The sequence below is a fragment of the Sminthopsis crassicaudata genome, chromosome 1 (genome assembly GCF_048593235.1).
Source record: "Sminthopsis crassicaudata isolate SCR6 chromosome 1, ASM4859323v1, whole genome shotgun sequence".
Classification (NCBI taxonomy): domain Eukaryota; kingdom Metazoa; phylum Chordata; class Mammalia; order Dasyuromorphia; family Dasyuridae; genus Sminthopsis; species Sminthopsis crassicaudata.
Genome location: NC_133617.1, coordinates 374,016,334 through 374,028,864, shown reverse-complemented (window position 1 = coordinate 374,028,864; position 12,531 = coordinate 374,016,334). Strand labels below are relative to the sequence as shown.

At 40.0% G+C, this 12,531-nt stretch overlaps 1 protein-coding gene across 5 annotated transcripts in view; it reads right to left on the bottom strand.

Annotated features, from left to right (window-relative positions):
• MAPK4 (mitogen-activated protein kinase 4) overlaps positions 1-12,531 on the bottom strand; it is a 204,265-nt gene that overhangs the window by 52,401 nt on the left and 139,333 nt on the right. For all 5 annotated transcript variants that reach the window (XM_074279374.1, XM_074279378.1, XM_074279375.1 and 2 more), the window contains one exon: positions 4,912-6,434. In XM_074279374.1, the coding sequence (XP_074135475.1) occupies positions 4,912-5,460 (549 nt within the window). In that variant the 5' untranslated portion in view covers positions 5,461-6,434. The remainder of the gene's footprint in view (positions 1-4,911; positions 6,435-12,531) is intronic.

The following is a 12,531-nucleotide window of genomic DNA, read 5'->3' as shown; positions in this document are numbered from 1 at the left end:
TTCAGATGCCTCTTCTCTGCCACAAAGAGGAAAGAATCTATTAGCATATCTGTCAGGGCAGAAAGGTATTCTTAAAGGGAGCTATCAGGGCAAAGCAAGGATGATCAGACCATCAGATCATCCTGGGTGATTAAAAAAAAAAAGTTCAGCCCTCAAGTCCATCCCCAATTTGTAATTCCCAACTTGGAAGACAAGTTTCTAATGAATTCTGCATTAAAGCCAAGAGGCAATTTCTGAACTTGGAAGAGAAGTCAACAAGGACCAACCCAAACTGAAGATCACAGTTATGACTGCATATAGTAGATACTAAATCAACATTGTTGAATTAAATATAAAGGTATACCTTCAGACCCATACAGTATTCTGTTTTCACATCCATTATTCTATTTGATCCTCTGAATCACTTAAATAAGTAAATAAAGCAGAAAATGAATGAAAAAAAATTTACTCAGTTCCTACTATGTGCCAGGAATGATACCTGGGAATATTATCAACATTTAAGATATGAGAAAATTCATGTAGACTATGTGCTGAATGGATTAGAAGTCCTGTGGTGCTCAGAGAGCCAGAACACCTGGTTTCTCGACTAGATTGTGTTATACATTAACTGCATGACCTATGGAAAATCACTTCTTTCATGCCTCAGTTTTCCCATATGTAAAATGAAGATAGAATTGGCTCCTAAATTCCTTACAACTGTTATAGATCTACAAAGTGACAATGCCACAGAATAATAAATGGAAAAATCATATTTTAAGGTTTATAAAACCTTGGCATATATTCTCACAGTGAAATCTCTCAACTCCCTTACAAGGCACACTATAGGTATTATTATTCCTCAGTTTACAGATGAAGAAACTGAGGAAGAAAGATGAAATAACTTGCATGGGGACATAACCAACAAGTAAGTAGGCGAATCTTCCAGATTTCAAATCCAGTGCCCGTTTCACCTTGCCACATGAACAAATTGACCTCCATCCTTCCACCATACTGATGACTGATTTCCCTGAAGATACTGGCTTCCTTTGCCTGGCTTTTCCCTTCAGACTCAAGCAAACCCCTCAATTCCAGGGAGGCAGCATGTCACATTGCGATGATCCCCTGGGCATCCTGTATCTCTGGGCTGAGATCTCCCTGAGACCAATAACCTGCTGAGGGAGCTGGGGCCAAGGACCTGATGTTCTCTCAAAAATGAGGACAGGAAGACCAGCCTCAACAGGGAAGCTCTGGGTCCCTAGGGAGTCAGAGTCACATGGAGTCTCTTCTAAGAGCAGATGCACATAATTAAAATCGTAATCATTTATTGGGTGAGGGTACACAGAAACCTTGAAGAAAAACAAAACTCTTCTCAAAGAGGCACACATTCCCTAACCCTGCTATGCCAGTCTTTCCCTCCTATGTATGACACAGGGAGTCAAAGGCAATTAGATAGAAGTGGGGAGATCTGGGTCTAAGTGCTACCTCTGCTAATTAGAGAAATCACTTCTTTCTAAGACTCAGTTTCTTATCAATAAAATAGAGATAATATTCTCTGTCTTGGAGGTTCAATATAGGAGGGGAAAGACTATAAAAACATCAACAGGCAGCTAGATGGCACAGTGGATAGAGCATTGGCCCTAGAGTCAGGAAGAATCTGAGTTTAAATGTGGCTCATATACTTAATACTCTTGTGACCCTGGGCAGTTACTTAACTCCAATTACCTTAATGACAACAAAAAACATCTGAAACATAAAGTGTTACTTATTACTCTTGTTTTGAGGGGATCATGGAAAAGGCAGAAGCTGAGGGTTTTTGACCCAGAATTAGGCAGAGTCAGAATACTTTCAGGTCATGTCCCTGGCTCCCCTCTCCTGCTTGGTAAAGTTAATTTTATCTAAGAAAATAAATGAGGAATAAGTTACAAGGACTATGTAGCTGTCGAAAACCTTCACAGTCTGAAGGAAAAAAAAATCTCTTGTTAGAGACTGAAGAGAAAAAAAAAAACAAAAACAAAAAACCTTGTTTTTTTCTTAAAGAAAGCCTGTATCAAAGCAATCAAAATAACCCTTTACACTATAATATAGGGTGTTCCAAAAATTTGAGTGCAGTTTTTAAGCTCTGACAATTTTAAAAAAGAGGTATCAAGGAGGAAACCAAGGGATTTTTATTTTCAAGAGCTTAAAACTGCTCTTGAGACTCTTGGAATATTCTGAATCATTTTATTTTGTTCATTTTTATGGCATTTATTTTCTCTCCCTCCCCCATCCTCCTCCTGGGAGGGATCATGTGAGGAAAGGGAAATAAAAGGTTTACAACAAATAGGCAATAGGGAGGCCCAATAGATAGAGTACTGGTCCTGGAAATGGAAAGACCTGAGTTCAAATGTAGCCTCAGAGGCTTACTAGCTGTGTGATCCTGAGCAAATTACTTAAGCTCTAGCTCCCTCAGTTTCCTTGTCTGTAAAGTGGAGATAATAAAAGCATCTACCTCCTAGAGTTGTTGTGAGGATTAAATGAGATAATTATAAAGCTCTTAGCACAGTACCTGCTAAGTGTTCTATGAATGTTAGTTATTATTATTATTATTATAGTCAAGCAAAACAAGCTCCCACATTAACCATGTGTAAGAGCATGCATCTTACTTTACCTTTTATTCCATCACTTTTCTGTCAGGAGACTACATAGCAAAAAAGTTTCCTGTCCATGATTACATTTGGTTCTTAGAACAATCATGAAATAGGTAGGTCAGGGATTATGATTCTCCCCTGACAAGTGTGGAAATTGAAGCTAAGAGGGAAACTGCAGTCTCACCACTTGTTGAGTGATGAAATTAGTGATGAAATAAAAACTTAGAACTCCTGAATCTCAGACTTGTCCAAGGCTATTGCTCCAGTGCCTGTAATGGTTTATTTTGAGCAGACTCAAGAGACAGTGAGCTAATGTATTCCAGAGATAAGAGGGGGAGAAATCCCCTTGGCCTCCGTGCTTGGAACCAGCTTATCTGGAACTTGAACATTCTAAGACTGATGCTCTAGAGTGGGTGTCCCAAGAAAATGAGAGAGAGGGTAGAAAGCATTAAAAGGCAGCAAGATGAAAATAGATGGATATTTTTTGGTGGATGTGTGTGTTTTAGCATTTTGACAATATTCCTGAAGAATGTTCTAACAGTTTGAACAAATAATTCGGCCACATAAGAAGAAAGGAATTTTAAAAGGACCCAGGTATGGTTAAGAAAATTATAAGAATTTTAAGAAATTATAAAATTATAAGAAAATCTTAAAAACCTCAAGATTTGAAGTCATTTGGATTGGTGCAACTAGGAGACCAGGTTCTTTTAGGAGGCTTTGGTTCTTAGACAAGAGTGACCACTGTCTAGGCTGGGGAAGAAGAGATAGTCTCTCATTCAATATGATCTTTTTTCTCAATTTAGACAAACAGTAAGACTCTGGGTCCCTGAGATCCTCCAAATGAAGGTGGATTAAGGAATTCAAATGTTTTGAGTATTGGAAGACTAGTTGGGAATGGGGGCAGGAATGGGAAAGAGCTAGCTTTTGGCAAAGAATCCTAGGAAATAAATGGCACATAGCCCCAAAGAAGGAGAACTGGGTGAAAAGCTGAGAGTCCTGGGTCCCAGTCCCCTTTCTGCCCTTAACTGTGACCTGTCTAGGATTCCAGCATCTCTAAGGTCCCTTCCATAAATCTACCGAGAATCCCTGTAAGTTAATTTACTACCTCTCAGGGGCTGAGTATTCATTCAGCTTGAGAATGAGTCTGTGCCAGGTTCTTCCTCTTTACTTCCTTTGCTTTCCCTTCTCCTCACCTGATCATGAGATTGAGCCCCATTTTGAGAGGGTAGTCCCAAAACAGAAAGAGTTAATTCAACTGCAACAAAACCCTAAACTCAGAGGGCAGGGGATGTATTACTTTTAATCTTTGTTTTCCAACACAGTACACATAAGTGCTTTAAAAACACCCTGTAGAACTGAATTTGATTACATTGGTCAAAAGGTCTGTTTAACACAAGGTTATGGAATTACCTGTGGGTTTCATTCTATAGAGTCGTAGAAAGTTAGAACTGGAAGAGACCTTTGAAATCATCTCATTTAGGGCTCATATATTTTGACAACTGTGTTTCACTTTGTAATCTTATATATTTTATTCTAAGTATTTAAAAACATTCATCTGATAAGAAGTCCATAGTCTTCCCAAGACTGTCATGACCCACAAATAGGTTGAGACCCTGGTCTTGTTTAATTCATTTTATAGAAGAGAAATTACTAGGATTACTAGCTCAAGGTCATCCTAATTGTTAGTGGTACAATCAAGATATGAATCCATGTCTATTGACTCTGAGTCTAAATCCTTCTAATCATTCAGGCTTCTAGGACCAAAATCAAGAAAAAGAAGACAGAGCCATCTTTCTCATATATCTACCTGCCTGAAAAACAGGCTGCCTGGACTAGATGACCTCTTGAAATCCCCTTTAGTCAAGAACAGCCTGCTCTCTTGGTATGATTTCAGAGGCTCCAAGAAGTTTGCATTAAGGGTCCCTGATGTTCTGGGATGAGAGAGATAAACATCATGATTTTAGCATCACGCATGTCCAGAAAGGAGCCCAGAAATTATCTTTCTCCGAATCCTCCTTTTAAGAGGTAAGGCAACTGAGCTGAGAGTGCATGAGGTCACACAGTGAGCTATTAGCAAAGCAAAAGGTCCCTTGCCTTTGAAGTCCAGTACTCTCTTCTAACAAAGGCTGTGAATCCAGTCCCCCCACAATGTTTGGAAGAGCCAAGAACTAGCTGAGCTACAGAGAATGATATGAAAGTGTAGTGCTCAAGAAACCCCCCGACACTTAGGGACATTCCTATGCCATGCCCCACTCGGCCCCAGTCCCTCTCCCCCAGCCCCAGCATCCAGCCCAGCCAGAGGTACCTTGTGCGAATAATGCTGATCCACAATCCTCGCCAGTCCGAAGTCCCCGATCTTCAGCACGAGGTCTTCGGTGCTGATGAAGATGTTAGCTGGTTTCAGGTCCCGGTGTAACACATTGGCGGAGTGGATGTACTTGAGCCCACGAAGCAGCTGGTACATGAACAATTTGGCATGTTCCTCCGTCAGTGTGCCCTGCTCCAGCAAGCGAGCTAAGTCTGTCTCCATGTACTCCTGGACAATGTAGGCCATGTTGAACTTAAAAAGCTCCCCCTGAAGGTCAGCCCCCTTGGGTCCCAGGACCTCGTACACCTTCACGATGTTGTCATGGTCCAGGCGCCGGATGATCTTAATTTCCCGTAAAGCATGCTTCATACTCTGAGCATCGCTCATGGCGATCTTTTTCACCGCCACCTTCCGGCAGGTTTGGCTGTCGGTGGCCGAAAGCACTAAGCCATTGACTCCAAATCCCAGGGGTCGGAAATCAACAAAGCGCCCGCCGAGGTCATAGCCATACATGTTGGCAATGCAGTCACCCTTCTCAGCCATCATCAGCTCAGCACTGTGGGGCCACTTGTGTGAGAGGACGGAAGGAGCAAGAGCAGTCAGCTTCTCTCTTAACACTGCTCATCCCATCAAGTCAAGCACCTGGAGGGAGGTTCTGTTCTGCTGACTTTCAATAGGGATATATGTGCCAGAGAAGACAGTCTCAAATAGGGTCAAGGAGGAGACTTTTCCTCACTCTCAGCCCTCTTTGTGTCCAAGTAGTTCAAAAGTCTTTGAAACAGAGCATCTAGGTGGAGAGTACCGATGTATTTTTAATGATGAGCATCCATTCATAAAGCTTACCATCATTTAGCTGGGACCTCTTTGACTCTGGTCTTTGAAGTAAGAGTTTCCTTTCAAATCCTTTGACAATTACAAATTAAGAGTTCCAGTAGAGGGTCCTCTGTTCAGGAACTGTTTTGGTGACACTTTAGGTTTTCAAAAGCTTAATGATAACTCAATAACCAGCTATTCAGCAGCTTCTTCCCATGTCCCCAAAATTCAAGGAATTGACTGGCACATCCAATCCTTGGGGTTTCCACCTAAGTGTCCAAACTCAAAGCTGGCAGAATGGCTTTGGTGGAAAATGCTGCAGAAAGCCCAGGCGTAGCACACTAGAAGTCACAGACCAAATGCTGGGCAGGTCCTGCAACATTCAGCTTCAGATGGAGGCACTTTGGGTAGCTCCCTCTCTCACCTCTTCATACTTACTGTTCTCTGCCTGGTTCCCAGTTCCATATCCAATTAGATCCAAGACTCTCCTAACTGCAGCATCTTTCAGACTGAGCTTCCCCAGAGTAGCAACCCTGGGTAAATTTCCACACTCTGACTTCTGACACCTTCCCACTTGCATGTCTTTTGTTAATCAGCCCAAATGTTATTTGATCCGTTGAGCAGGTTCAAACACTGCTCACTAGTGGGGTTTCTGGTATAGAGCAGGCAGTCTGGCTAAATCTGTTGCCTGTTTCACAGCTCTTCTCCTGGAAGAGAGGAAAGATTGATTGATTTGATAAGACCATCAAATGGTAAGCCTTTTATGTAAATTCCTGTTCTCTGAAGGTCAACATGAGCAAAGCTGTAGGTGGGAACCATCAGCCCTGACCTTTTGGAAATTCATTAGTTATGCTCTTCAGACACACACATATCAGTACTATTGCTCAGAATGGGGGTAAAAAGTAACTCACTGCAGACAGAAGTCAAAGGAGTTACATCCCAGCTTTTTTCCTACCCTTTTACTCACCTTTCTTCTTTTGCAAATATTTGAATACCTGAAAAAATTATTTCCTCTAAGCTGAGCTCTAGTTACACACATGTCTTTTAGTAGCTTTCTATTTAGATAGTATAAACATATTTGCCAAATTATTATTAGTAGTAGTAGCATTTGCATAATATTTTAAGAGTTCAAAGCACATTACAAATATCTTATTTTATGCTAATAACAACGTGGGGAGATAGGAGCTATTATTTTCCCCATTTAACAGAGGAGGAAACTGAGGTAGCCAAGTTTAGATGATCTGTTCAAGGTTACATAGCTAATAAATTTAAGAGGCTGTATTTGAATTCATTTTTTTCTGACTCCTGGCCCAGGATTTTATCCATTAAATTGAGAAAATCCTGTTGTAACTACAACAAACGACATTCTCTGCTCAGCAAGCCACAGCAAAGATCTCCCCATGATACACTTAGGCTGAGTACAGTGAGCATTCTTTTGCTTCTGCAGTGAGTTACAGTCTCTGGCTGTTAACTATTTCTTAAGGGAACACGGCTGTTCAGCCCATCACACAAAGATGAAGTCACCACTATCATCCCCCTCGTGGCAACTTACTCAAATGACAGATTCAATGGCCAAAAGGGAAAAATCTGTGGAAGGCTATCTGGACTAAACAGAGATGTTTAAAATAACAACAAAGGTCATAGCTTCTAAAACATGAGCAGCTGTCCTCGGGCTAATAAAGCCTATGGAAGTAGGGAGAAAGCACATGCACCAGGAACCAGGGAAGAGTGAATATGCATTTAGGATACAAGAAGGAAACAGGATAGTGCAGCATTTTGTTGGATAATCACCATATGTTTACCTTTCAGGGACCTATTAAAATAAATTCTCATAGTTGGATAGAAGTTGCATAGAGACCATCTTTGATGAACTCTTTTACCTCTAACTTTTTCAGTCCCCTTCCACTAAAATGGAATGAGTAGCAGCATATGAAAAATGCAACTAGAGAAATAATCAAATAAAACAGTAGTCAGCTCTTAATTTTCTTAAGGGGCATGAGAAGATACTAAAAGCAAATCATTAAAAAAAATCAACTGTTTGAATTTCAAATGCATGTGACTATTGGGTGAACATATTCTAGAGATTTTTCACAAAATAATTAACAGTAAAACAATGGCAAAAACAATCTGAAGGGGACAAAGATCTTTATCATAGTGACAGAAAGATAGGATAAAAGTCACCAAGTGTACCTTTTTCACCTCATCATGTTACTTTGACTGAGACATTGAAATTCAAGACAATTTACATGGACTATATGGATAACTGTCAGGGGCATGATGGGAGATGAAAGAAATTCACTGAAATAACCCAGTGAGGGGGTTATGAATCAATATAAAGAAAAGATCTTGACAGCCACGACAGGTTTCTACAAGCCTTGACAGGTCTTGACAACTGCATGAGTGAGTCTTTTGTGTCAGTCAGGTGTGATATGGCCTTTTTAACAAAAGAATTGAAAATGTATTGATTAGCACACAAGCATATTGACCTAGGCCAATTTCAAGAGAGGAATAATACTCTCTTTGTTACTCAGAGAGGAAGCAGTAACATCATGAGTGGCCAATGAGAGCTCTTTACAGATGACTTTAGCAGAAAAGTAGCAAGTGGATTCAGATATAGATGATGATGGAAGAGGACAGAGAATCAGCAGATGAATGCTTTGAAGGTGGAGGAAAGTGGCAATGGCAGGGGACCTTCTAGGCCATGCTAAGGGAGCCATATCAGGTAGAGCCAAGAAGCAGTAAGAGCAAATTTCTGGGACACAGAGATTTCAGAAGTATCCCAGTCTGGGAGATTGTCTAGGGAATTTTGATTTCTCCTCACCAGCATAGGAGTCTATGAAAAACTGTTCTTATTTATACATCGAGAACTGAGGATAAGTCTATTGCTTAATATGATATTTACTTGGCTTTTTTAGCCCATCCTGGACTTATTTTCCTAAGTCAAATCTGAACTTAGATACTTATAAGCTGTGTGATCTTGAGCAAGTCACTTAACTCTGTCTCAGCTTATTCATCTGTAAAATGGACTAGAGAAGAAAACAGAAAACCACTCCAGTTTCTTTCCCAAGAAAACTCCAAATAAGTCATAAAGAGTCAGATATAACTAAAAACAACTGAGTGACAACAACAACAATCCAAAATATTTCATCCTAAACTGGGGCAAATGAGGGGTTCTGGAGTCATGTAGGACCCATGCTACATTATTGTTGTCATTGTTAATTAGGATACAGATCTAGAAGCAACCTTAGAAATGAGCTGGTTCAACCCTCACATTTTATAGTTGAGGAAACTAAGGTTTGCCAAGAGTCATGGATCTAAAACCAGCTCCCTTGATTTCAAAAACAGTTCTTTTTTTTTTTTTATGCCATACTGATTTCCATTTAACATATACATATGATTCCTCTAATCAAGAACCTTTAATGACTCTCCATTATTTATTGAATAAAAGTAAAAACTGACTATCCTACCTTTGAAAATCCTGTGGGTTGACTTCATTCTAACCTTCTTCATTATCTGTTTTTTTCAGGGTTCTACATTGAGCCAAAACTAGACACTATATTCCAAGTATTTTTCTCTCTCTCCTGTTTTATGCCTAGAATGAACCAACCCCCATTAAGCTCTACTACTTTTACTCCCTACACATTCACCCACCCACCCACCCACACACCTGTTGATGTACCTCTCTTTTTTCAAGGTTCCACTTGAGTGACACTTCGTCCATTTAACCTTCCTTGATTCAAACTTTACGGTTCTACTCTCCTATCTTCCCTATCCTAGTGAATATCCAGTGGATTACAGATTTAGAGCTAGAAGAGACTCTTATATCCAACCTTTTCAATTTATAGATGAGGAAACTCAGATCCAAGTGAAGTGACGTTTTGCCCAGGGGCATACTGGTAGTGAGTTTCAGGTGGCTTTTGAACTCAAGTCCTCAAACTCAAGAGCCAGTGTTCTCTTTCTCCTCAAATATCTCACAGCATTTTGTTTGCGTGTACCCATCTTTCCCTTGCACCATGGAGATATGTACATTTTTACTCCCATTAGAGAATAAACTCCATGATGGCAAGCCTATGTTATGTCTAGCACCTTTCAGTGTTTTCTTTGCACATGGTAGGCACTTAAATGTCTCACAATTGTTCAACACAACCTTCTGAGGTATGTTGTTCAAGTATTATCATTCCATTTAACAGATGAAGAAAGATAGCCTGAAAGTAATACAACAGATACATGCTTAGTACACATCAAAGCTCCATCCAGAAGAGCCTTAGATTCTAAGTCTAAGATTCATTTCATTTACAACTCACTTCCATTTCCAACAATTTTACTAAACATTCATCAGACCCAAAAATGAAACAACTTTTAAAAATCAGAATGAGAGAGTAGGTAAAGACCTTTGAGATCACCTAATCCAATGCCCTCATATGACAGAGCAGTGAACTGAGGCTGGGTGAGGTAAAGCTTTTACCTAAACAAAGCACTATCTAGCAACAGCTAATTATTGACAGACCTAAAATCTCCATCCCCTGACTGACAGCTTGTGCCCTTTCTGCCCTAACCTGTTAATAAAGCCACACTGGGAAGGCCCCCAAATCAGGAAAAGCTAGAAATCTGTCTTGCTTTTCCATCAGCTTCTGTTTTAGGAATGGGAATCAGCAACCTAACCAGAGATGACTTAATTCTTTAAGCATTGTTCTTGGCAGGAAAGATAATTAAGTGTTTCAATTCCTGCTGATTCTGCCTCTCAATGGAGAAAAGTCATAATTTAGGCCTTCCTCTTGTTCTTAATTGATCTCTGTCTCTAGTAGCTCCTCTTCTCATAACCGAAGCAATTACATTCCTAAGGCCCAGGTCTGACTTGACACTCCCCTACTTGTAGACTTTCCATGGCTCCCCATTACCTAAATACAGACTCCTTATCCTTGCATTCAAAGTCTTTCACAATTTGACTCCCTTTCAGTCACACTGCTACCTTTCACATATTTTATTTCCAGGATCACACTGTTCTGATTCATATTCTGCTTACTTTCTAGGTGACAGAGCTGCAAAAGGTGTCCCAGACACACGTACAGAAGACTACCAGCTGTTCCTCAATCTTATCCTTCTCTTTCTCATGATTATGTACTTATGAATGATCTCCTCATTCTTCCTCTTTGTCTTGGTCTGTTGAAATCCTTTCAGGGACCTACCTCAAGACCAACTCTTCCAGAAAGCTTTCCCTGATTTCTTACCTCCATCTTTCTCCAGATGAAAATAATCTCTCGAAGATTTTCCTGGAGCACTTTGGCTCAGTTTCTTTTTTATTCTGGTTACATTTCATCTTGTATCACACTGAATTTTGTACAGATCTTATACCCTTTTATAACCCCTCTTCCCAATGAACTATATATAAAGTTCTTGTTTTCAGAGATTGGTGATTTTTTATTTATCACCAGAGACAATGAGCCCAGCACCTTGTATGTACCAGGAAACAAGAAAAAAATGTTTTCAAATAATTGGATTTTGCTCAGTTCAAAAGGAGAGAAACTTAAAACTTGTTCTCTTCCCACTTCTACCCACTGGGCTGTAAGAAGTGGCAGGAGAATTACTGAAATAAAAGCTACAGAAAAGAGAGATGCCTCAGAAATGGTATCAATAACAGATAACCCCAGAAAGCAACAGTGTTACAAGCCAGTCCAAAGCCACATAACCAGCAGATGGGGTGAAGTACAGATAACGTGTCTACATACAACTGAAAAACAGTATTATACAAAAAAACCAAACAAACTTAATCTGGAGATTCCTTCCTCCCTCTCTTTGGGATAAAACATTCTATTTTTTGTGGATATGTGACTCTACGTAACTCACATTTGATTCTTAACACATCTTAGACCAACCATAGAATCTTATTCTTGTTTTCCTTGAAGTCTCAGCTAAAATCTACTTTCTTTCTTCAAGAAGCCTTTCCCAGAACTCCTCAGTCTTAGTGCTTTCCCTCTGAAATTATCCCCAATTTATCCTGTACATATCTTGTTTGTTCATACTTGTTTGCATATTATTTCTTCCATTAGACTTCCATTAGACTCAAAACCTTAAGAAGAAGGTTTTGTAAATTTTGCTTTTCTTTGTATCCCCAGTGCTTATCCCAGGTGCTTAATAAATGCTAGCTGTCCACTGAAGATACTTTATGCAGCCTTTTGTCTGCACCTTGGACAATGCTACTGCCCTCCTGGAATGCCCTCCCAACTTCTGGCTTATCCCAACAACTACTTAATACATGATTCCCAACCCTGCCCCAGAATCAAATGGGGGGCTTTCTATCAACCATCCCTCTATTGTATGCATGACTTGTTTGATACTTAGAATCACAGAATCTCAGGATGTGAAGGGACCTCATAAGCCTCCCAATCCTGACCCTATATAGTCAGGAATTCTCATTATAATAATCCTATAAATGCTCATTCAGTCTGTTTAAAGGTCTTTGATAGAGATAAAAACACTCTCTATTTAGCCCTTTTGACTGCCTGGAAACATTTCTTTAAGTCAAGCCTAAATCTGCCTTTTTGTACCTTTCACCATCCATAGCTCTTATTGCTACCAATTGGAGCCAACCACAATGAGTCAAATTCCTCTTCCTGACAATCCTTCAAAATCCTGGATGGTTGTCATGTTTTCCACCAGTTATCTCCTCTCCAGGCTAAACATTCCTAGTTCCTTTACTATCCTTGTATGATACCTTTCCCAGTCCCCTCCCAGTACTAGTTGCTTTCCTTTGCTCCAATGTCCTTCCCTAAATTCTATGCCAAAAATTGCACTCAATCCTTCAGA